We start from the raw sequence: 25,262 nt of genomic DNA, 5'->3' as shown, positions 1-25,262 counted from the left end.
AAAACCCCTCATAATTCAGCTACCTCTGCACTCCATGGAAAAACAGTATATCCAAACATGTATTTTTTCAGGACTTTACTCATGCTTTCCTTCAAGTTTCACAGATGTTATTTTGAACTTCAGTGCCATAGATGGATGCATCAGTCCACAAGTGAGATCAGAATTATGAAACAACTGTGAAAGCAATGCAGTTAAGGACAGTTCCAGAAGTACTCTGTCACAAGCAGTTTATTAGAACTTCACTTTGACAATAAATAAAGTATTTCCCAAGCAATCAAAATGTAATTATTTAGAAAGTTAAACAAAGCAAATTTTCACAATGCAATTTTTATATATACATAATTTACTGTACTTTAAACACCAGTTCGTCCAGAGCTGTACAACAGTAGATGTCTATGTTTTAAATTCACACAGCAGGAGACTATCAAGACATGTCTTTAATCTGGAAACTGTGTGTGTAAAAATAACCCCAAACCCCATCAGTTCCAGGTTGGATAGTCCAACAGGTATGAATGAATCCCTCTTCATTAGACTAGCTGCTGAATTCAAAATTAGATGTATGGCTTACCCAGGAGAAATAGTGCCTTTTGAGAGTTATGGTTTTAAAGGATTAGTAAGCTGCTCAATTGCAACAGTACGATGTAACCATTTGTCATTTACAGTGCTACTGCACAACCTGCTCTGTCTTCAACATAAGTGGCACAGGACAAACTTCTGTAAAAAATGATAATTTTCAATGTTGTAAATCTCTAATAGTAAATACAAACCTTGCACTTGAACTGTTAACTGTGAAAACATCTTTCAGTTTTGGTCAAAGGAATTAGCATTTCTTCACTTAAATACTCAAGACATTTAATATGCCTCAGTAATACTTTTAAGAGTTTGACATTCAAAATTAACTTCAAAAGAATGTTCCCATTAAATAAAGCACCAAGCTTTCCCCACATGTTTATTCCTTAAAGAAGTCTATGAAACACTAGCTGGTTTTTTTAACATTAGTTCTGCTAAGAGTTGTAATTTCAAAATAAAATTTAATTCTTATGGTTTAATCAAAGCCATGTTTCCAAAGTGAGCTTTACATATTCTGTGCAACATCCCATTTTCTTTAAGTGCAGAGGTACAGGTCTCCAAGTTATGCAGCTGCAATTGAGTTGTCATCTGCTTGACGACCCTGAGGCTTTAACAAAATAAAGACAGATAATTAAAAAAAAACCCAACAAAACCAAAACAAGCCACCCAAACAAACTCCCCTCAAAAAAACCAAACCAAATATCCCACACCTAAACAGAAAAGACAGAGTACTAGGAAACTAACTCTGCAACACACTGTGTTGTCAGTGTAGCTCTGGTACCCAAGTATAGCATTAAGCTTAATCCTACTTCTAAAGGTTTCAAGTAGTGGCACAAAGGACATCAAACTGGAATTTCAGTTTGGCCCAGTGAGTACTTGGTAGAGGCCTCAGCTCCTCAACTGCCCTGTTAAATGCCTTCTCCATACACATCTGCACAGCACAGCACAAGGCCTGGCTGATCAGAGCTCTGAGCATTATGGCAGCATAGAAAGCTGTTAATTATCAATGTGTAAAACAGGCATGAGACTGACAGTTTCTTGGAGGAATTGAAGCAACATCACTAGAGATAGGAGAGAGCAAGGAAGAAGTTTTAAAGAAGAAAAGGCATCCTTACAATAAGGTTTTCTGAGGTTCTGACAATTCCAAAGCAAAAGCAAAGAATTCTGAAGCTTGAAAGTCCACAGGAGTTTTGTGAACACCACACTTTTGAGGAAAAATTCCTCTTCTATTTACTTAGGAGGACATCTTGACAACCAATCTAGAAGAGCCAGTGACTGACAGCATACTCAAAAAGTAAGTTCTGCCTATCTCTTTTGCTTAAAACAAAATTGAAATAATGCCATGCCCATTTCCTAGAAACATGATTACAGATGTCTGAACAAGTTCTTCTCAAATCATATAAACAAGTCTTTGGGCTCCTTGCTTCTTAAAAGTCTGAATAAAAAGTGAACAAAATACTCTGGAGAGAGCAGTAGTGGAATGAGAAAGCACTGTTTGGGGCATATGGATTTAAATGATTCTTAAAAAGTCAAAAGACCTGTTTTTCATGGCATGATTAACTGTCTTTAGAGTTATACCACTTATGAAAAAAAAAATCTACACTGATTCACTGACAGAATGTGTTTTTAGAAGTTATTTAGGGAGGTGTGGGATGCTACAGTGTCTCTGAACTTAGTCATATGGGTTGCTCAAACACTTCTTTTTTCAGAAGTGCTACAAATTATGGTATTAAAAGTATTTGATTATATTTAGCTCACTCTGCTATGCTCAAAATAGAGGCAACCTTAAAACTCATTTTACAGAGTGAGACATGGAACAGAACAACAGGGACAGGACAAGCACATTCAGCTCATTCATTTAGTGGTAACCAAATACATGCTGCACTGAAAGAGACTTCCTAAAGATTTTGCCTGACAACACCAATGCACAACACAAGATTGTTCAAAGCAAGTAACCCTGTTACAAGCTGGACATACTAGTCTGCATAGAGACACTCAGCTTTGAACAGAGCTGGGGTGGCTGTCCCCAGAATCTGAGCATTTAAACACAAGTCACTCCTCACAGCCTTACCTTTACAAAAATGTGTGTCGGTATGAAACGTCTGAGCAGCTGATTGGTGAAGTTTGGGAACCGCATCAGGTTAACATGAAGAGAAGGTAACTGCTGATACCCAGCCATCAGAGGATAGAAGTTATATAACATTTCCTGCTGCGTGCCAGGAAGGATTCTTAGTCGGATCTTAAAAAAAGGAAGCCACAACCATAAGTAAGTTCTGTATCTAAAAGCCCTGTTCACTTTCTATTTATACACTGGTTACTTTCTGAAGCTGGAAAGAACGCAGCTAATTTCTGATCCTAGTTAAACCATTGCTTCTACACTGAAACACCACATTACCCATACACAACATGACAAACAGCTCCTAGTCAGGCTTCCATCTAGGCCTTTTAAAAATGGAGTCTGCATCCATATATTCTTCCAGACAGAATTTACCATACTTTAAACATCTAAAAAACAATGAGTTTGTCCTCTCTGTACACCTGTATAAGTCTAATCAATGTATTCTTCACTACCAGATAAACCAGCAGGATCAGTGGATGTGACAATTCTGTACCTGTTTAAGGCCAGAGAACATGAAGGCATCACTGGGTTCCACGGACACCTCCACATCCTGGACTAAATTAGTCTTATTTTGCAGGTGATACCTGACAGGTAAGGACTCTCGGACTCGACCAAATGATGGCAGATCTTTGGAAAGAAAGTAAGTAATCTCAAATACAAAATGCATTTTCAAGTTCCACTCAAAAAAAAAAAAAAAGTCTATTGAAAAAAACAGTGAAAAATTAAGGAAAAAAGATACAAGAACTAGGCATCTAAAGCATTTCTGACAATTTTTTTTTTAGAAACAGATTAAATAACAGAACGCAATTTCATTACAGTTTTTCAGTACCACTTCTTCAACATCTATCTACAAACCTCCCAGCTGCCCTAAGACTGCCCAATGGTACTAACTACGAAGTCACTTTGGTTGCTGCTAACTATTTTCAGCTTACTAGAATCTAATCAGATACTGTCAGGAAGCTCCTTCAAAGTGTAGCAGGATAGGATAGTGGAAGAATCTCAGTACAAATAAAACCAAGCCAAGGAAAGCTTTGGAACTATGTGTGTTTGGTGGGCATTTCAATCCCCCCTGTTCTAGTGCAGGTGAAGTGCTAGAAGAGAAACAATTCACCTGCCAACAAACATCTCCAACTCTCCAGTCTGTTTCTTCCTGGGATGCACCCAGCATGTGGGTGGATGGAACAATTGTTGCCATAGGCATCTAGAGAAACCTGCCGGGAAGGCAGCATCAACAGAGGTAACTCCAGCTGCTGTGCTGCCACATAACACAGGTTGAGTATTATGTCAGCTCCACTGACAGCTTTTAGGAGAACACATTTGTGTAACTACCTACCTCCTCTTCCCTTCAAGTGGGGAAAGAAGAGCAAGCCTTGAGGCAGTCTAAGTGATGGTATGCTTTCTTTCTCTAGCTCCATAATATTCAGCACCACTTTTCTGTATTTTGCTACAGTAAATGGAAGCTCTGGGGTCTGTAAAAATTTTGGCAGTCCTAAAAATTCTAATTGGGAAATATGTGCTGCCAAATTAATATTACCTGCATTAACATGGAGGGGAATGCTCTCTACAATCACATGTGGTAGAGTGATGACTGTATTTACAACAGGTACACTTTCCACAGGTGAACTTCTGCAGGAAAAAGTCAAATGCAGACCATGTTGAATATTATACTGTATAAAGTATCAAGTATACAAACTAAGAAGTAATTAATAGGTCCAAAGTCTAGACAGTGCTTGTTACAGGAAAACACAAAACTGTTTTTTTGGGTTTTTGCACTCCTCCCCACTCCCAAAAAAACCCACAACCAACAACTCACTCTCATGCCTAAAAACAAACCAGCTTACTTCCTCTCCTTATCAAGGCCAAGAGATGCTTACCTCTTCCAGGAAATTACATAACATCCAGTTGCCACTCCACTAGCATTAGTAACTGGAGGACATCGAAGGCAAAAGCACTCACTGGCACTCTCACCTGTCTGTAAAACAACTATCAGCAAGATTTTGTTTAAAATAAAAGCATAATAACAGCCTAAGCCACCAAGTCTAGAAATGCAATATGACACAAACACAAGTGTTCGGCCAGAAAGGCCTTTGAAGATCTTTGCAAAGTATATCAACATAATGTATAAATCCAATAGATTGTGAAGTATTCCAATACATGAAAGGGTAACACATACAAATATATGTCACTTTACTTTCTGAATGGCATAATAATGTACACATAGAATGAGTCATTGCAAATTTAGAGCTCATAAACACACACAAAAAGCAAAATAATGCCAATTCAAATTCTACACTTCTACAGCAAATTCCAAGACATCAGCATAAGATGTTTCTGATGCTTGAAAATTAAAATGAACATGGACACATCCCCTCTCCCTCTCAAATGGATGAGAGCTGGGGAAGAGAAGGAACACAAGAAAAACCTACTGGCTTTTCAGTGAAACTAAGTTTTCACTTTTTCTTCTTTTCTTTTTGCTCCACTCAAATGAACTAAAAAAAAAAAGTACCTTTTCACGTAGAGAGTGATTTTAAAAGAATGCTAAGAAAATAGGTTCCAGTCTTTCAAAATTTATAATTCATATTTAAAAAAAAAAAAAATCACATTGACCAAAAGATGAGGCAGCTGAATGGTCAACACCTACAGGGTTCACATGTCCTGGCACTTAGCTCTTTAGGAGCATCAATCAGAAGCCATGAAGCACAAGCTGAAGATGAAATATCAGAGTTTGAAGACTAAAGAACCTGGGAAAGAATTGCTTTTTTCCAGGCAACCCTTGAATCTACAGAGGAACAAGAGCCTTGCAAGTCCTTGATTACACAAGTGGACAGCTGCCCCACAGTCAGGCAGCCACCCAGAATACCTCATTGGATCCAAAGTTTTGATAGAACACATAATTCACATCTCTGAGCCCACAAATGCAAAGACAATGTTTCATTGGAAGATTTTGGATCAGCTCTACTATTAAGTATTCCATTTATACTTTAAAGCTAACACACTTCTTTAATGGATGCAGTTTTAATGGCTGAGATCTTCAAGATAACTTTTTTAAAATTTAAGTAATAAGTTACTAAACTGTGGTAATATTAAAAGAAATATGCTTACTACTGATTGCTCTTTATAACCTACCCTTCGCATTTTTCAGTTTTGTCACTGCAATCATGGACATGGATCACTGGCCTTTGGATACTGCCTCTCTCTCATGGTAAAGTGTTTGCATTACAGAAGGTATATATAGCCCAGAAACATTGGAAATATTGAGTATCTTTTCATGTGGATATCTAAGAAGTTGCACTGCAAAAGTACTTCAGGTGCTTTCCGTTATGTTTGTTACATTTCGAGTTTGGTTTACCATCCATCATTCAAGTCTATTTAGTTGACCTAGTGAAGCAGAACTACATTTTAAAGCATGCTGCTGTCCAAGTTGTATTCTGGCAAGCAACTAGAGTATTAAGCAGCTGTCTTCTATTTACAGTTCAATAAACAAACACTATTTAAAATGTTCCCCTTTATTACTCCCAATTTATACAAAAAGTATCCTACTGATAGAGAACACGATCTAAGAAAACTTACCATTCTCCACATAAGATTCCAGTTGATCTACTGGAGTCATGGAAGCTGACAGCTGTAACTGGCTTGTTACAATAGTGAGAGGCCAAGGAGAGGCACTCAGGATGTCCGTCATCAGTAAAAATGGTATATCTGCAAATATTCTGTCCAAGTGCTCCAGCTGTCAAGACACACACATACAAGCTCTGACTATTTCTAACTAAACAGGGTGTGACTCCAAAGTGCTGTGATTCCAAAACATGAACAACTTTTCAAACATGTACCTTTGTGGAGACAAATTTGACAGCAACATCGAAAGGAAATACTGTGTCTATGGTTACAGTTTCATCCTGTAGAGGTAACAAAAGGGATGGTAAGAAGAGAGGAAAAAAAGTTATATTCAGCTTAAGACCATGCTATTGATGTCAGAGATTACTAATGCGAAGTTACTTTTAACCATTATTTTAACCAAGTCCTCCCCAGGGAAGAACGTATTTTTAAAGATATTTACAGACAGATATAGAAAACTTTTCTTTTGCTAATAATTATGGAACTGCTCATGCTAATAAGGGCTGCCATACTGCTGATTTAGTATTTATTCTATCTTTGGGCAAGGTTTTTAAGATACTAGAAATTACAGATTTTAGAGTATCTCTTGTATTTCACAAATTCATCTGCATAAAATGCAAATGGCTCATCTTTAAAACCTACCCGGTGACACCTGCAGAGGATTTCCTTCCCCTCAACAACAGTGTTGATTAAGTAAGAAATGTAAAACAGAAACATTCTTGCACCAACTGTTCCACAACGGATGTATATTGGTTTTTCCAGCTGCAAAATAAAGGAGACTGTATGAGCTATATCTAAACTACGTTAATTAGGCCTAGAGCTGTCCAAAAGTTGTTAATCATCTGACTTGGTCCAACAGGACAACAGCTGAATGGGCATTATTTTGACAATAATGAATCTCCTACAATGTATGATCTTGATCATGCAGTGAATGTTTTTAACCATAGCAGCACAACTCCAGCTGCTTCACTGGATTTGCTTGTTCCAGATGCTTGTCTGTTACTTAACAATACAAAAAGAGAACCATAATTGTGTAATATATGACATAAGCAACTTCTAATTTACTAGTCAGAACTTCAGATTAGTGCAAAGCCTGCATATTTGATCCTCTACCATCTTGAATCACATTTGCTGACTATTATCTACTGTCCATTTAGCAGTGCATTTCATCAGCAGTTGAAATTAGCCTCCTTTTTTCATATCTCCCAGCTGTATTATCAATCCCAGAACATATCTTATTCCCCAATTTAGTCCTAAAGTTGATCTCATTAAAGGAATACTAAACTACATGTAAACAGTAGGTAAAATATGCCGTAAGTATTTAATTTATTCATTCAGAAATCCAAGAGTAAACTGAAGTCTATCAAAGAGAGTCTTTTATTAGTTGGTCCCTGTTTTCTTAAGTATGATATAGAAGTAAGGTTTTAAGCCTTGACCTTTTCCCCTGGTTGCAAGTCTCCTACAGGGATATCAGGAAGCAGTGCAGGAAAAGAGTCATCACATGCGTCTGTTCCGTGAAGAGTCACCTGAGTTTTCTGAGTCAGGTTGGCATCTTGCCCTAGGATTAAAAACAGTGTTCATATCCACACAGGCTTACATCACTAAAGCATGAAAACAATAACTAAAAAGAATAAACAATCTCAAAAAGCAATCCGTGAGGAATTAACACAGTTCATTTCATTGAGAGAATCTTTCAAAAGTACCAGCAGAAGATGAAAAATTTTAAGGTGTTGTCAAATCTAAGTTGAACCATTTACACCCTTGCAAGTTTATTGTTTCATCTCTTTGGGCCAGGAAAAAAAAATCTCAAAAATCAGACATCATATCTAGATGTTCCCTACCATCTACGCAACACAACAGGATTATGTGATCCAAGTTTTTCTTGGTACTCTATAATGAAGTAGAAAGGAAGTTTCACTGTTCCATGATTCTTTTGTTTTCAAGAGCACGGTTTAATGATTTCACATATTTTTAAAACTTTTCTTTCAAGTCAGTGTTGAACATACATAAAAAGAAATGTATACATGTTAAATGACACCATTCTTTGGTCAGAGCTCAACTAGAATAATGGCATTACTGCAATTACATGGGATAATTTTCAAAGCAAAACAAGCCACACCTTGCCAAAGAGTTGCAACTGTGGGAAATACATCACCTTCCCTATAAATGAAATGTCAGATTTTAATTGTTCTTGTAATGCAATCAGCAAGCCCACACTGACGTTGCATATCCCATGGTAAAGAGTTAAGATTAAGGAAGGAAGAAAAAAAACTAAGGAAAACTAAGGAAAACAAAGACCGTCTATTAAACACTGCTTAAGGAGCCAAGACCAAACATCCAATTAAACAAGTTTCAAGAACTGACTTTAATGAACCATACAACTTTATAGAAATGTGGTTCTACTTTGGAATATACAGAACATATGGCATCCTATATGCTAGTGGCTTAAAAATATTTTTATCTTTTAGGACAATTGCTACAAAGAGGTGTACTGAGTATAACGTTTGGGCTTCACATGCTGGAAACAGTCAGCAGTATCTACGTACAGATAGCTAGGACTTAGACATACAATATCTGCATTTTTTTCCTTTGCAGTCTAAGAAATACTGCCTCAGTGCTCCATTGCTCCCCAAATTTCAAGTGATTTAAAAACCAAACCATGTCGTCCAGGGCACGGAAAACAAAAAAAGCAGGGTGGGTGAGAGAAAACCCACTAAGTCTATACTCAAAAAACATTTATCTAGCAGTGTCTAGTGCTTTCAGCTCAGCAAGAAAATTCTCTCTCTTTGGGTAAAAAAAAATTCAGTTACAAGCAAATTGAATAAAAAGTTAGAAAGGAATACAAAAGCTTCCACATTTACTTTCAAACTTGGAAAGATTTAGATTCTGAAAATATCCATGTAAGCACCACAGACAACCAGTGGCTAAAATAATCATAACTGAACCAGTTTGTTAGCTGTTGTTCTTACCACTGGTATTTCATCATTCCCAACTTTCACTTTGGTTTGGCTTTTAGTTACTGTGGGAAAACAGTTTACTATATTTCTCTGCATTGCATCCAGAACAAGGAGTCAATTATGAGACTGCTGGATTAAAAGAAAATAACCCCAAATACCTGGCTTTAAACCTGCTGTAAGCTTGACATCTTTGGCCACTGTCTCCTCATGTGACTGGACTGTCACAATCAAACAATACATTTCATTTGTCAGGGCAGGGGGTTCATGACGGAGCTGAACAGAAATGTTCGGCACTCTAGAAATAATCCTTTAAGAGAAAAGACTCAGTTATTGTATGTTTCTTAAACAGCATTCTATTAAGCCTAGTTTAAAGGAGGCTAAAACATCCTATTGTTTAAGAGAGTTCCCACAATTGGTGGCCTATTAAACTAAGAGATGTGAAACTCCTGAAAAACAACATGATGGGAACAACTTGATAAAAAAAGACCAGTTTGGAACCCCAGTAATAAGCATTAATGATTCAGATGTTCTGTAAGGAAAGAAAAAAAGGACCTGCATCAACTACAATCAAATTTCATTCTTTTCATTATTAATAAGTTCAATAAAAATTAAGTTTCTTGGGGATTCTTGTGTGATGGCTTTCGTAAGAGAACAGTAATACCTCCTAAATTGCAAAAAATCTGGGAAAAGCCTGCCTGGCAAAGTTAGGTGAGGCAGAGAACTAAACTGTACTTGGTATGCTCAGAGATCAGTGCAAGCTTTTTCTGTGCTTCTAGCTATCTGGAGCCTCAAGAGTCCTAAAGAACAGAATAGTGTCTATCTTATCCCCAGTTAAGCACAGACATATTAAAAGGCTCGTATGAAGAAGTCCAAACAAGATTTCTATTTTCTTAAGCAGAGTGATCAGGGCTTCACAGGAGACTCACAATGATACATTATATACATACTTCCAACTTGTTACTCACATAGTGCTTGCCTGAATAGTCAAAGTGTCCCAGTGCACTTCATTGTCTGGAAGCTTAGGTCTCCGCTTGAAGGACCGTGCTGCCTGCAAGGCTTCTTGAGATGAGGCAGCATCTCCCCCTCCTCCTCGCCAGTTCAGAATCACACAGCGGCCAGATTCACTCCCCAGGATCAAATCCACAGAAGTGATCTGAGAGACACAAATTTAAACACCAACTGGTGAGTCTTCTGACCACCTATTGTAGGAAGATAGTTTTCCAACGTACACAATCATAAATACATGTACCATCAAAAAGCTTCTGACAGCTTGGAGACTGAGGACCTCACCACCCCAGGATTTCATTTAATGAAACAGCAGTGGAAAAGGTATTCATGTTCAGGTGCAAGCAGTGTAATAGGTTGCAATTTCCTACCCTCCCATAGTGCTATACCACCTCTCACTTATTTTTTTTTAAGTATTGCATATATTTTTTTTTAAAAAGTTTAAAAAAATTCTTGAAACAATTCTTCAGTTTTTGTGATTTTCTTTGTGTTTTGTCATTGTCAATACTTTCACTCACTCTTGATACTCACTTTCAAGAATTCACACATTCGGAACTGCAGCGACTTTTTAACTGGTGCCAGATTAGAGGCACACTGGAGTTTGAGTTCATGGTATGTAACAGTTAGAAGGGTACAAAACAAATGGACAAACCTCAATCTTCTTTCCTACATCTTCAGTTTTTGCAACAAATTTGAAAGAGAACTTTCTTGTTTTGCCAGGCACTAAGCACATTGTTCCTTGTGATGACTGTTCTAGAATATCACTTTTCTGATAGGCTTCTTCTACAACACAGTATTGGTTGTAATCCTACAATGGAGGAGTGGTGAAAAAAATCGATACATTCAGACTGAAGACATCTTTAGAGAGTAATGGCAGTATAGCAAATATTAAGGCTCTGTGTTACTGGATCAAATTTTATGGGTTCTTCCTACTTTTCACAATACCAAAGTTAGACCACCAAGTAATTAATTACAGTGCAATTCTCTGACACAAGATATCCTTTATACTAATGTAACTTCATGAATCTCAAGAAATAAGACATTAAAATGATCCTTCTGAAACTTTAGCAAGCTTCATAGAAAAAACCAGATACAACAGATGAACTGATCAGAGCACATTTCAGAGTCTTATTCCAGTATCAATGTACTCATCAAAAGTGATAGATAATACATAAAAAAAACCAAATACTTTTCAGCTTAAGTATTAACATAGTTTTTTGGAAAAAAATTTGATTTTTTTTAATGTTTAAAAACACTAAAATGTTATTCCATTCTTATTATCAGTTTCTATCACTAGGTCAGATATAGTTAGAACATAGGTACCTGATTATTGAAACTGATGCAGAGCTTAGAGAACCTGATAGGATGAGGACAATCAGCTCTCAAGTATACATCAAACTGCACAGGAACATCAACATGAAAACTAGGAGCAAGAAATTTTGCTTTGCACTGTACTGGAATTTAAAAAAGGAAAAAAAAAAAAAGAAAGAGAAACAAGAAGTAGGTGTTAAACATAAACTATAACATTAAATTCCAGAAGCACACTCCTGAAATAATTGTGGCAAGAATTGGGCTGTGTATACTCTCAGAACTCTCTTTTGCAAGTGGGACAAATTTGGCTACTAACACTGTCACAGAAAGGCACTTTTCAGCACTTGGCTAAAACCTTTGCAGAAGAGAGGAGATGCAGATATCCAGCAGAAAGCAGACAGTCCTGTACACTCGAATGTCACTCATGCCCTCTTTTCAACAGTGAGTATTTGCAAACATTCTGCCCTCTTTCCTCAGAGTCCTACTTCAAAGAACACCAGAATGTCAGAAGTCTTTCAAATAGCAGAGAATTCCTTAGTAATCCATATCAGGGATAAGAGATCACTGACTTCTCTCATTATTTCTTATCCTGTAGATTTAGACAAGGAACAGAGCAATGCTGGAGCACTGTTGCTGGCTTTAATACACCCTTTGTATTTTCATCCTAATTAGTCATTTTCAAGGTATAACTACATCCAAATTTATCATCTGGTGTAAATTTGCTTTCTTACTTACCAAATGGTATAAAATCTTGGACTTCTATTGTAAAAATATTACTGCCTGCCAAGGAAACACGGTCAGCCCACAATTTCTGTGATGCTTTCACAGCAGCAGTGTCACAATCAGGTTCAGGATCAGGGCTTTCATTCTGTATGCAGGCAAAAGATTACAGAGAACAATAAAAGAAGGGTACCAGACACTGACCACTCTTAGGACTGTTTAAAAGGGAGTAGTAGGAGTTCTGCCATTTACCATCAGAACTTTTATGAGATTTTTTTCTATTCGAGATTTCTGATCTTCTTTAAGAGTAGATGCTAATAAACAGAACAAAACAAAGATTACAAGACAGAAGCAAGGGTCTCTACTTTTTTTTTTTAAATTTAACAATAAATCTTTCCTTCAGATTGCATCTTTCACATATCACATTCCTGGGAAAAAAATTCTGACATCTGTCTAACCAGTAATGAAGTACATTCCCATTTTAAATGTTTCCTCTTACTTTCGCTAGAACCAAGGGAAATACTTCTTGGTTAGACAACCATTTTGTAATTTATTGGAGCAAAGCCCCAGAAGAATAATGCTTATAGCTTCTTATTGTTTATATTTAAAAACAAAAGAAAGCATAGAAAAGTCTGGAACATGCAAAGAGGCCAGCTCAGATACTACTAGAAAAAAAAACTACAGACGGTGACAGGAAGAAACAAGAACTCTTTAAAATAAGCATTCTTTTCTTGAAGAAAGGTGGCTTTGCATCATTTGTTACTCTTCAATACAAAGCAGAGTAGCCTGGTTAGCTATAAGAAGATGCAAACCCATTTTTACCACACCTGCTGTAATAGTGGTATATTAGCAATTTAGCGCCCAAAAGGATTATTTCTGCCATGTCAAGGAGCAGGCATTACATGGACCAGAGTGCTTGCACTGTTACTGTAGAGCCATCCTATGCCACGTTTTTTCCCTAAAACATCCCACACGCACATTTCATCAGCAGAGTTCTATAAAAAGTCTGGAAGAAGCATATTTGGGACATTAAAGTCCAGAAAAATCGTGTTAGCCTTGTTATTAGAAAAAAAATGCTTTTCTCTTTTAGCTATACTACAGTTCTTTCCCATCCCAAAGTTCAGGAAGTTCCTGTTACATTATTTGAACAGTCTCAAATGAAACTGTGTCTCAGATATCCTGACAGAATCTATTTGAATGCAAAGAATTTTATAATAGAAGAGAAAGAAAACTCAACTCCAGTGTACCACAGAAGGTAGTAAAAATCCAGCACAAGTACACAGTTACTTTGTAGTCAAATAATTTGAAGCATTGTAAGCACTGTGTCTGACAATGATTTGTTATATTTCAAAATACATGTACTTAAATTTTTCTGTATAGGCCGAGTGTATTTTTTAAAATAATACCTCTACCCAGTAGCTCTAAAGAATAGGTTATATAATCTTTCAGCTGGGCCATCAGATATGAACATTTGAGTGCTGTTGTCAATATGGAAGTGAGGAGGGTCCACCATCCTTCGCTGCGATATTCACACATAACATAATCCAAGAGCCTGCAACACAGCAAAGTTGAGAGAAAACAAGTTATGCTTACCAATATTTTTAGAGGCTTGCATTTATTTGGTATCATTAAGACAAAATTCATCTTCACTAATACAAGTGCTAGATTAAAGTTAAGTCTACTATTCATACATGGCAATGATTTGTTGCAAACAGCATGACACTATGATAAAGAAACATTTATTCCCTGAATTTTCTAGCTTGAGCTAGAAAAATTTTCACAAGAGAACAACAAGAAAACTCATCTGTCTTCACATAAAGAACTAGCAAAACAGCAACTGGACAGAAGTGCCTTCGTCCAGTATTGCATTAAAAATACGCCTTACTATTGAATATGTAGTAAGTATTTAGAAAAACAAACCAAACCCCCTTCCAAACTGAAGAAATTTAATGTTCCTTAAGCCAAAATATTTCTTTTCTCTCCTACTTCCTATCCCCTACTCCCTTCAAGAATTACAAACATCCACAATACATGCATCAATCATTACTGGGCAAAACCACACACCTTAACACATTCCTAATACTGACCGCTGTTACTAGCAAAGAAGAGAAGTGATTTTTTTTAACCCTTCTCAACTATTTAAGACAAAGATTTCTGCCTACCTCAGAAAAATCTACCTAACATAAAAAATGCTTGTTCATAGAACAATCAGGCTTGACACAAATTGATCTGCTTATCGCAGCCTCTCTTCTCTTCCATGTAAAGTGCAGTCAGCTACTAACAACAGTAAATACATCTCTTCTACTTCAAACAGGAGAGACAGACAGACAGCACTCAATCAGTGAGCTAGAAATAGATAATATTTGCCCAATATGGCAAACTCCCACAACAGCTCAGAGCAGGTACTTTTTATGCTCTAATAACTGACTCATCTGTTTTGCTTTCTTTAATATAAGTGGGGTTCATAGACTCAATAGCTTGTGCTTCAACCACAGCCAGATACAAGGAGCATCTTACACGAGCTTCCAACATTATTCCATCGCAGTCACGGGTCTTAGTGAGAAGACAGCATGTAAAAGAAGCAGTCATGAATGATACTCACTTCAAAGCTTTGACATAATCTTTAGCATAGTAATATTCTTCTCCCATTTGAACCACTGATTAAAAAAAAAAAAAAAACAACAACACAGATCATTACTGAAAGCCTTTGCAAAATTAAATTTAAAAAATGCATCTGATTATCTATACTCACTCAAATGACTTTTCATTCTTGGACATTTGTATTTCTTGAACTGTGCGACAGCATTACTCAACAAAGTGATTATTAGCTCCTAGCAGATAAAACCATTACTGATATCATTATACATGCAAACATCAGGGTCATGTTAAAAAAACAGATTTTTTTTTTTAAGAATAAAACTTACCGAATGAAGGACATTTTTCTCTTTTAGCTGTAGGGATAAAATCCCCATCTTCTCCTTTTCAGGATCAGAAAGATCAAAGCCTGCATCAGACAATGAAAAAATCCATGAAACTGGAATTCTGTCCAGACCCAAAGGGAACTATTTATACTGTGAGCATATGCAATGCAAGCTTCAACTCAAACACACTCACACATTCTTTTACCTCACAGGCAGATATATCTCCCTAGAAGGGAAATTCTAGAACAGAACTATCTTTCCCTCTGTTTAAAAGAATCTACCCAAAATCAGCAAATTACAGTAAAACCACCTAGTCCTTATATTGCATCTATTAACATTTAAAGTGTGTATGTCAAGACAAATTAGCCCTTTTCCAATCTGATCTCAAGTATGGATTCAAGCTTATATTTCTATAGCAATAGAGAAATCCAATGTATTAAGAACTGTATAGGGCTTTAAAAGACCACAAACTCTTGCTGGAATAAAAAAAACCCCAAACTTTAATATATTGACACGTAAAGTTTCTCTTCATCTTAAACTGTTTAACCTCACCAGTAGATTCTAAGTAATTCTAGAACAGTAAGAATGCAAGATGAAAGAGGTTAGACAGTACTGTATCAACAGTAAATGAAATAAAACCTTTAAAAGAGGGCAGCGATAAAGTGGCAAAGCCCAGAGAATATGCAGAGAATATAGAAGACCAATTGGAAAGGGAGAAAGGGAAGTAAAACCACAGACAACAATGAAGATCTCAAAACTGTATATACATTCAAATATAGTTCAAAGCTGTTACAATGCCGAGTCTGAAATTCTGAGGAAACATCCTCCTTAACAGGAAAATCAAATTCCTTTCTTAGACTAAAATCCAGTCATTGCATCCTCTCAATCCATTTCAAAACCAAAAAAACCTTTCCAGAAGAAAAACAAAAACCCTAGTCCCAAGCTGCCATGTGCAGTTGACAAGATACAGCATGGATGGCAGGATCAATTTATAACAACTGTGTTCACAAACATCATTATTTTTGCTGCATCCAGTTCCCTGACTTCTCTTTCCAGGATCACATTTCACTGCAGTCAGAGATTCCTGCATCACGGCGACTACAGGTAGCTTAGGCAGCAATAGAAACACAGCAGCAGCAGAGCTGCTGTACACATATGCAACTTTGCTGAAGACCTGTAAAACCTGAGGTTCCTTTTTCTACTTATTCTAGAGATCAAGCACATTTCCTGTGCTTCCAACTGACACCTGTTCAAGTCATACCACCAACTAACAGGAGTGAGGCCTCAGCCCTGCATCCATCTCAGTGGAACAGGGATTATGTGCTGATGCCCACTAAGTCAGCTGGCAGGATAAGCAGCTAAATAAGTTTGTGCAAACTCCACAGATGCAAGACACAGAAACATACTTAATATTCCTTGCCGCCATGCTCTTTGCCCATAGAAGTCAAGCACTCCAGTTTGCGTTTCCAGGGGGTCTGGACTGGGATATGTCACAGAGGACTGTAAATTCAAATACAGTAATTAAAAGGGTTCATGTTTCATTTTCTGCCAGGTAGGTGTCAGAAAAATACCAAAACAATACCCCCCATATACTAATGCTCGTTTCTCTGTTTCCTATAAGCCACCAGATACAGTGCATATATAAATATACTGGAAAAACAAAGTGAGTTTTCCAGTATCCAGAGATGTAGAAAGTATACAAAAAAAATTTTAAAACATGTCAGAATTATCTGTAATAAATGCCTTTGTTCTGGGGCAACTTTTTCCATAGATAACAAATACAGGTAATGTTAACAAGCATCACAAAGACACATATCCTTTGAAATTAAATGGATTTCATTTACACATATTACAAATTGTCTCACTTCCATTTAAGACTACATTAGCTAATTCACTATCTGGTTAATTACCAAGCATTTTTCCCCTCCCAACTTACATCATGGTTACAAAGCATACTTGCTAGTTGTTTCCGTTCCTGTGCATAGTAGGCTGCCTGCTGGTAATAGAAACCTGGATTCTGAGTTTGAATGGCTGTCAATCCCAGCTTAATTGCTTCATCAAACAAGTCACCAAAAGCCTGAAACCTGTTAAAAAAACATTCATAACCAATATTATGTACAGAACAGCAATTTGAACCGAAAGGTACCCTACAATTAGAAGTTCTGGTTACTCTTAAGACAGATTATATTTCTTGGAACTTTTGCGTCTAAGTTCTATGGCTGCATTTGTGTCATATTCTGTTCACTCAAAGAGAAAAGTAGTTAATGATTGATGCAAAACAGACACAAGAACATAAAATACACTGTTGTTATCTCTTAGAGAACTAAGAACTTCTGTATTTGTATATTTACTTTATACTTTGTATAAAGTAAACCTTTTGAAGTTCACTGCTTATCTAAGACACTACTAAGCAAAAACATACTGTTTAGACATCCAAGCTGCATGCTCAAAAGCCAGTTCTGCACTTCCTATTTTTTTCTTGCATAGGTCAATATGCTTCCTGAACTGTGCAATAGCATCCAGTGGAGTATTATGTTGAAAACAGAGGCGACAGATCTAGGAAAAAATAAAAATAAGATGAAAAGCCACTGTTAGGCTGCTAAGGATTAGCACTCGACCCCCCCCCCCTACTTATTTTACATATTTCTGAAGAGCAAAAATTGCATAAAAAACAGAGAGAGAAAAGTAGATATAAACCATAATGTACTACACCTGAAACAATGTGGTGCTCTATTTCATCTAATACTATTGATCATCCCCTTCTTCCCCAAGACATCAAGGGAAGAGTGCATAACTCACTGCCAAATATAACAGGGATCTTCAGAGCCTCTAGAAAGACCATTATTTTGAAGCCTGCAGTCCACAAATGGAATTTGATGGAATCCAACTCCAAGATTCTTGTAAATGGTGGGATAGTTTTGCTTTACCTAAAAGCCCCCAAAATACCACAGAAGTATGGACTGATTCTGACAGTTACTTTCTTCCTCCTATCAAGAAGCAACTGAACTATATTGGCCTAATCTTTGCAAGACAAAAACATTCAGGGAACAAGCAGCCCTGGTGTTCATTTTCCCTGCACAGAGTGAGAGTTAGAGTCTAGTCTTTCAGAAGACTGCATCTCAAATGAACTCAAACCCTTCAAGATAATCCCAGACTTCAGCTAAGGATCTTTCTTTTGTGTAGAATTCAGAAGTCTCTGCAAGTCTGAGCATAATTGGTGTTCCAATTATAACTATTTCTAATCCATCTCTGTAAAAGCAATATAAAATGGAACTTTACAGCCTTTCCCTGTTAAAGGTTCATCAACTTTTTTCTTTTAAGTAACAGTTGTCAAAGACTAGAAGTACAGTTGTTACCTTGTAATTTATAAATCCTGCCATGGTCTTGATTTCCAGCATGTTTGTTTCATGAGCCCTCAATTCATGCACAAGATTATATGCAGTTCTGTAATTCCTAAGCAGGAATAATCAGAGTTAAATCACACATGGTAATAAAGTTCTAGAACAGGACTGCTGACAGTGAGAAACAGTCTTCCAATCAGAGCATTCTTCCCAGTGAAGAACTTGCCCCCCTTACGTATGTGTTTAAATCATTTTGCATTCAGGAAAGTATTTGTCACAGTTCATGGCTTAGCAGTAATTTGGGGTAGAGAGGATGGGGGAAGATAACACAAGTCTTACTTGAGGGCATTCTGTGTATCCTGTTTCAGCTCACTGAAGAAGGCTATTTTGAACTGGTGTCTAACAAACAAAAGCTGCAAAACACAACCAGTGTACATCATTCACAAACACCCAGACACACCTTGTTACGTACAAAGAGATACAGGTGGTAACTTCAGAGGTCTACATAACACAGCACTTGACTTGAAAAACTGACTGTGCAACTGTTTCCTAATAGTTCTCTCTGCCACCATGACACAGCAGTGATCTTTCAACAGATTTCATCTATTCAAAGCCTGTTACTCTGGCACAAGAGAGAGGCTTTGTAACACCTCAAAATCTCTATGCCAACAGAGCTGATTGTGGTTTGGAGCTCACCACTTGGATTCCAGCTTCCAAGAGAGGGAAGCTGGCAATCACAACGGAACATAATGTGTCTGAGTGGATTTGAAAAGCAAAAGTTAAAAACTGAAATCAAGTGCAACTGTGAGTACAAAATATCTCAGGGAAGTACATCCCACAACTTAAGATACTCCACTCAAATAGGTTAAACCATGTAGATAAGTGAGAAGTTCTTCTTTTTTTAATTTGAGAACTTAATTTTGGCCTGCAGCTCTTCTGAGGAAGATGTGAGGAAGACAAATGTAAGAAAAAACCCAACCAAAATAAAAGCTTAAACTGCACAAAATAAAACCAGATTTACTTCCTATATTAAGAAAGAACACCTCAAATTGGAAGGGGGGAATAAAAACCTTTAAGCAACAAACTCTTATTTTCATGTTTTAGCATGCGATATAATTTCCACAGTATTTCAAAATAGGGTAACATTACCTGATGAGTGGTTTTGTTCAAGAACTCCTTATGAGATTTAACTCTTCTTATTTCTGTGTAGTAGTAAGTCTGTGCATGCTCATAAAAAGCATTTTCCAACCTGAAACAAAGTTGCTCATAAGTTTCACAAAGTTTCTCCCACATACAAAGAAATTCTGAAGTTCTTCAAAATAAGTTACTTTTAATCATGTTTATTTCAGCGTTGGCAAAGGACCTTGTGATATTACTAAACTCTTCTTTAAGTCACCACACAGGGTAAGTCTGCAGACAAAAACCTTTCACAAAAGGGGTAGTAAGAAGAACAACAAGTAAGTTTGAGAGCTTTATATACTAACTTCTCATACAATGAACTCCAGTATTTAAGATAGTCTGACGATAAGCTATTCTGATTTTGCAAGGCAGTAGAAAGTGGAGAGATGGCCTTAAGTCAAAACAAGCAAACCTTGCTGAGGCTCACAGGATATGTCTGAACAGCATCTTATTTGCTGGACTGTGGGAGAAGGAGTGGGAAGGAAAAAACAGCAGTAAATAAAATTATGAGGGTACAGACTAGGTTTCATCCAAACATCAACAGCTACATCAGCTGCAGAGGTAACAGTGGAACTTGTCTGCAAGAGAAACAGCCCAAGGCAACTCACAGGAGGAGAACACAAAGAGGACAAGAACACCAAATGCAATATATGAGGATCTAAGGAGCATATGCTGTATGATCAAGCTGTAAGGAGTAAAATCAACTAGAACAAGATCCAAATCCAGGAGAAGAATACATGCAACAGCACTGACACATGCAGGAAACAAAGGCTGAAGTACCAGTTCTGTTGTTATATTCTCAATTTAGCACTGAAAAAAATAAGAAAAGCTAGAAGTAACGGTTACTTAATTTTGATCGATTCCAGTGGCAGTTTGTGAGCAGCATGGATTCAGTAACAGCATCAATTAATGTTGAGAATTATACTGTTCATACATAAATATGAAGGTGAAAGAAGAATTCACCTCTCAGACTGTGACCTCTACTCTCCCCGAGAATATATGGAAAAATAAAAACTTATTATAGTAAACCACAATTTGCCTTAGCTTGAGCCCTTCTTTTTAGATCTACACAATACTGTCTAGTTTTCCTCAATCTGTTTCTGAAAGGCCTTCCTAATTTATCTGAAGTTGTAGTTCGTGTAAATATGAAAACAGAAGGCACAAGAAATGTATAAAATGACAAAGACATAATATTTGCAACCAGATAGATGCCACTTAGCATATATAGAAAGAGAGAACGACAAGATCATGAAGTGGAGGGGAGGGAAAAACCAAAACCCTGCTAAGAGTTAAACTTAGGAACACATTTGTAAGGAAAATCGTTTAGAACCAGCAGGGCCAAAACCACTGTAGAAGTAGAAAAGCCCACTTTACCTCTACCTGACTCAAGAAAGGGAACATCTTAGGATATCTAATAATATTTCTTTAAAAGCAACATCTCTGACTGTCATTACTCAACCTCACAGAGGAACGAAATTGTGTGGAATTCATCAGAATAACCTAAAGAATTCCAGCAAACAGGTAAAACATTCACAGCTGGTCTACAATGAGTGTGCCACATAGCAGTCATCTCAACCTACCACCTCTCTCAACACCTCTGTTAGAATCATGGAACTGTTTAGATTGGAAAAGATCTTTAAGACCATCAAATGCAACTGTAAACCTGTTGCCAAGTCCACCACTAAACCATCCTACTCTCCCTGAGCACAGTATCTATGTGTCTTTTAAATACACCTTCAGGAATGGTGGCTCAACCGCTTCCCTAGGCAGCCTGTAACAATGCTTGATAACCCCTTTGTGAAGGTGAAAATTTTCCTGATAGCCAATCTAAATCTCCCCTGATGCAACTTAAGCCATTTCTTTTCATCCTATGGCTTGAAGGGAAGCCCTGGGGAAGAGATCAACCTGTACTTCACTATAGCCTCCTTTCAGGTAGTTGTAGAGAACAATAAAGTCTTCCCTGAGCCTCTTCTCTAGGCTAAACACTCCAGCTCTCTCAGCTGCTCCTCATAAAGCTTTTGCTCCAGACCCTTCACCAGCTCTATTGCCCTCCTCTAGACACACTCCAGCATCTCAATGTCTTTTTCGCACTGAGGTGCCCAGAACTGGACACAGCACTGCATGCATTTCCATCCACTACCTCCACTGAGCCAGCAGAATGAAGGCCCTCGCTAGCACACCAGCACTGGCATGCCGATCCCAGGCTTATCTTTAGTGAAACTGGTTTTATCCTTTTCCCACTTTAAGTCTAATTTAAAGCCCCTTCAGTGAGCTCTGCTAACTCTTGTGCAGAGATCCCTCTTCCCCTTTGAGACAAGTGTGCACCATCTGGTGCCAGCAGGCCTGGTGTTGTGTAAGCCAGCCCATGGTCAGCAAAGGGAGCAAGACAGGGGTTTACACTCACTTACCTTATAATATAGCCAACAAGATGATCAGTGTGTGGAAGTACAAAGAGTGATTTTCCAGAAAGGTCACAAGCATTACATAAAGCTGCTGCCCTCTCTGATGCAATAACATCTTCCCCTAGTGAAGTCAAGGAAAGCGCAAGTAAGTGGTATGTGGTGCTGCCATGTCAAACTAGCTCTAAAAGCTTAAAGGTCAGGTTATGAACCTTAGGTAGACCTAAAGATCTAAACAGCATTGAAAATAATAAAGATAAAACCAAGAGCACATTCTTTCCTACTTCTTTCAGAGTACTCCATCCTTCATCCAGCAGAACACATTGAAGAAATTTTCTATCAGTTTTTAGCAAAAAACTACAAGTATGATGTAAGTTTTTCATCTGTCACAGAATTAAATATCCTGTGTCTTGAGAAATACAATAGCGTCCACTAGAAACAAACACATACAGCAGGTAGAGTAAAAAACAAAAAATGGTTTGCCAGACACTAGAAAGCACACAGTAGCTCTACAGAAATGTAAGGTTAAAGTGTATCACATTTCACAGCTCCACATAGCTCCAAAATTTTATTGATTAAAACCAAGTTAAGATGAAAAACCTCTGTAGGTACCAAACCCCCTCCCCTCTAAGTTCTCAATGCTTTCACTGGTTTTCCTGATCTCAAGCAACGTTTAAAATGCAACTTGCTTACAAGAAGGCAGGTCAGATGTATTACTATACAAACCATCTTTGATCCTGTGTATCAAAAAATGCACTTGGACTTAAGAGGGAGAAGTCAGGGATAAAAGTATCAAATGTTTAGGGTCAACTGCCCTGAATGCTCTTTCTATCCTTACACCTTCCTACAGTCACAGTGCATTTAATAAATGTAGATGACATCAAATGAAGAACCACAGATAATGTGACAAACCAGTTGGCTCAGTCCACCGAGCCTTCTGAAATATGAGAACTCCACAACTGTGCATAGAGTTGTCAAGTACCTGGGGGCAATGGTGTTTTTTTCTGAATCAAAACCACAGCAACTTTGGTATTTCTTCCCTGCAAACTTTGCCTAAAATAAAGACAACATAGCACAGTGTCAAGGCTTCACTTATTATTTCTGAATAACCAGAATAAAATAAGATTTCAGTCTAGATAGAAGCACTGGAAGAATGCTACATAGGTGAAAAGGCCAAACACAACAATATGCTCCATCATTCAGAGAATGCTGTCTTCCCTCTTTTGGGACAGAACAATTGTGCTGAGTTTAGCAAGTAAAATTTCAGGGGCTGTTTTTACTTAAGTAATTTTTACAAATAAACCATTAAAAAAGTTTTTTACTGTGAGTTGTACATTAAAAAGCAAAGTTCAAGTTCCCCTTAATTTGTGTTTAAGAAAAAAAAAATACACGTTCTAGAACGCAAACAGATTTTGCAATTCACACTTATATTAGCTTGCAGTATATTACAAACCAAGTGAAAAAAATCTACCTGACAATTTCAACTCGAGTAGCACACTCCAACTGTTTTTCCTTCCACTGTGGCTCATCCCAGTCTAGTTCATAGAATACCACCACAAGTGCTGGAACCAAATTCAGGTGTTTGTTCATCCAACCAGTCTTCAGGATTCCTTTTGGAATATACCACTCATAGGATGTCCTCTGAAAATATTGAGGATATTGAAGCAAGCTACAAAATCCATTTACAAACATTTATAGCAGAAGAAAGTGAATTGCCTCTACATTCTTGTCACTTAAGAATATGCTTGTCATCTTTCCTGTAACATTGTTCCCCTCAAGCCTTTGCTTCCTATTAAGCCATATCCCTCAATAGCTCAGGCATCAGGACCTGATATCTGAGATATCAACAGCAAAGAACAACAGATTCCAGAAGACTGGAGAAAAGGGTCAAGTTCAGGAGCATATCTCATAACACTGCCATGAAATACTAGGCTCGATTGAAAACAGTGGTCTCAGAACAAGGGCACACCAGTTTAGATTATTTGGCTTTGCCAGCATCATGGAATTATGTAGTTTTCCAATAGTTAATCTCATTGACATTGTTTCCTAGCTTGTCATTGCAAAGCAGAGAGAATAGCAGAGATTTTCCTTCTGCTGTGTTTCACTTAGTTAAAGTGAAACATTTTGTTTAAAAAGCGTTATAGGTTAGGTTGGGGTTTTTTTCAGAATACACTCAAATCCAGTATCTAGTTTCTCCAAAATTAAACTTTGGGTTTCATTAAAGCTCAAATTTTACAAGGAACCTTAATGCTACGTAGAAGAGTAGCAAGTACTTTAAAAAATAAACCATACGGGCTTTCTCTGTTTCTGGTTCATCAGCTGGGGCACCCTGGTTTCCTACGCACTCACAGCGCTCCATCACAACGCCCTCGGCTTCCCCTTCGCCCTCACAGTCTCCCTGACTTGAAGCTCCCACACTTCCCCTCCAACATCGGGGGAAGAGGCAGCCCGGGTCCGGCAGAGCGCGGTGCCAGCCGGCTGCACACCAGGCACACCGGCGCACGGCCCTTCCCCGCAGGGAGCCACCAAGTCCCGCATCCCGCTCCCGGGGCCACCGCCGGCTCGTGCTGCTGGGGCAGCGGGAGGGGACCCCGCCAGGACGGGGCGCAGCCGGGGCCGGCGACGCTCGCTACCTTCGTCCTGCACTTGGGGTACTCGTGGTCGCCGGGCAGCACTTTGAAGGAGATGGGGACGCGGTCGGCTCTGCGGTTGGCGCAGAATGCGTCCCACACGGCGCGGTGCACGGCGTTGTACACCACGTCCAGGCCGGTGAGCGTGACGAACGCCATGGGCCGGCAGCACAGCTCCACCGGGAAGTCCCAGTGAGTCGGAGGGGTCATCCTGCGCCCGAGACGGCGGCCTGCGAGGCAGCAGGATGGCGACGGGAGGGCGGCCCAGGCCGGCCACAAGAGAGCCCCGCTGTCCCGGGCCCGTGCTCCCCGAAGCGCCGCTCACTGCGGCGGGATGGAGCCAGGAAGCGCCGGGAAGCGCCAGCTGGGAGCGGCCGCGGGTCACGGGAGGCGGTGCGGGCGGGCCGCCGCCTCAGGAAGCGAGCGCCGGGCAGCGTCAGAGGGGCAGCGGCAGCGACCAATCGGCGCCTCCTCTGCACCCCTCGGGCCAGTCAG

General features: G+C 38.4%; 1 protein-coding gene across 1 annotated transcript; it reads right to left on the bottom strand.

The window, feature by feature from the left end:
- Positions 1–222: 222 nt before the first annotated feature.
- On the bottom strand, positions 223–25,126 carry TRAPPC11 (trafficking protein particle complex subunit 11). The gene is made up of 29 exons (XM_082282610.1): positions 24,771–25,126; positions 23,609–23,778; positions 23,120–23,190; positions 22,147–22,261; positions 19,709–19,808; positions 18,899–18,972; positions 18,575–18,671; positions 17,641–17,774; positions 17,155–17,302; positions 16,625–16,718; positions 15,222–15,301; positions 15,050–15,128; positions 14,900–14,954; positions 13,704–13,849; positions 12,550–12,611; positions 12,313–12,445; positions 11,590–11,720; positions 10,919–11,074; positions 10,227–10,414; positions 9,420–9,568; positions 7,741–7,862; positions 6,947–7,066; positions 6,520–6,585; positions 6,260–6,416; positions 4,564–4,672; positions 4,224–4,315; positions 3,183–3,316; positions 2,642–2,809; positions 223–1,177 (listed from the first exon to the last, which is right to left on the bottom strand). The coding sequence occupies exons 1-29, from the start codon at positions 24,975–24,977 to the stop codon at positions 1,133–1,135; spliced, it is 3,402 nt and encodes a 1,133-aa protein (XP_082138736.1). The 5' UTR covers positions 24,978–25,126; the 3' UTR covers positions 223–1,132.
- Between the last annotated feature and the right edge of the window lie 136 nt (positions 25,127–25,262).

The sequence above is a fragment of the Coloeus monedula genome (assembly GCF_965178545.1).
Source record: "Coloeus monedula genome assembly, chromosome: 5".
Taxonomy (NCBI): Eukaryota; Metazoa; Chordata; class Aves; order Passeriformes; family Corvidae; genus Coloeus; species Coloeus monedula.
This window is presented reverse-complemented; position numbering and strand designations above follow the sequence as displayed.

Excerpts from the sequence above, each read along its gene's own strand:
- TRAPPC11 (XM_082282610.1), bottom strand. The coding sequence starts at position 24,977 with ATGACCCCTCCGACTCACTGGGACTTCCCGGTGGAGCTGTGCTGCCGG. Across the intron at positions 12,612-13,703 it reads TTTAGAGCTACTGGGTAGAG|CATCTACTCTTAAAGAAGAT; the intron begins GTATTATTTTAA and ends TCTGTTTATTAG. Across the intron at positions 12,446-12,549 it reads ATCTCATAAAAGTTCTGATG|AATGAAAGCCCTGATCCTGA; the intron begins GTAAATGGCAGA and ends GCCTGCATACAG.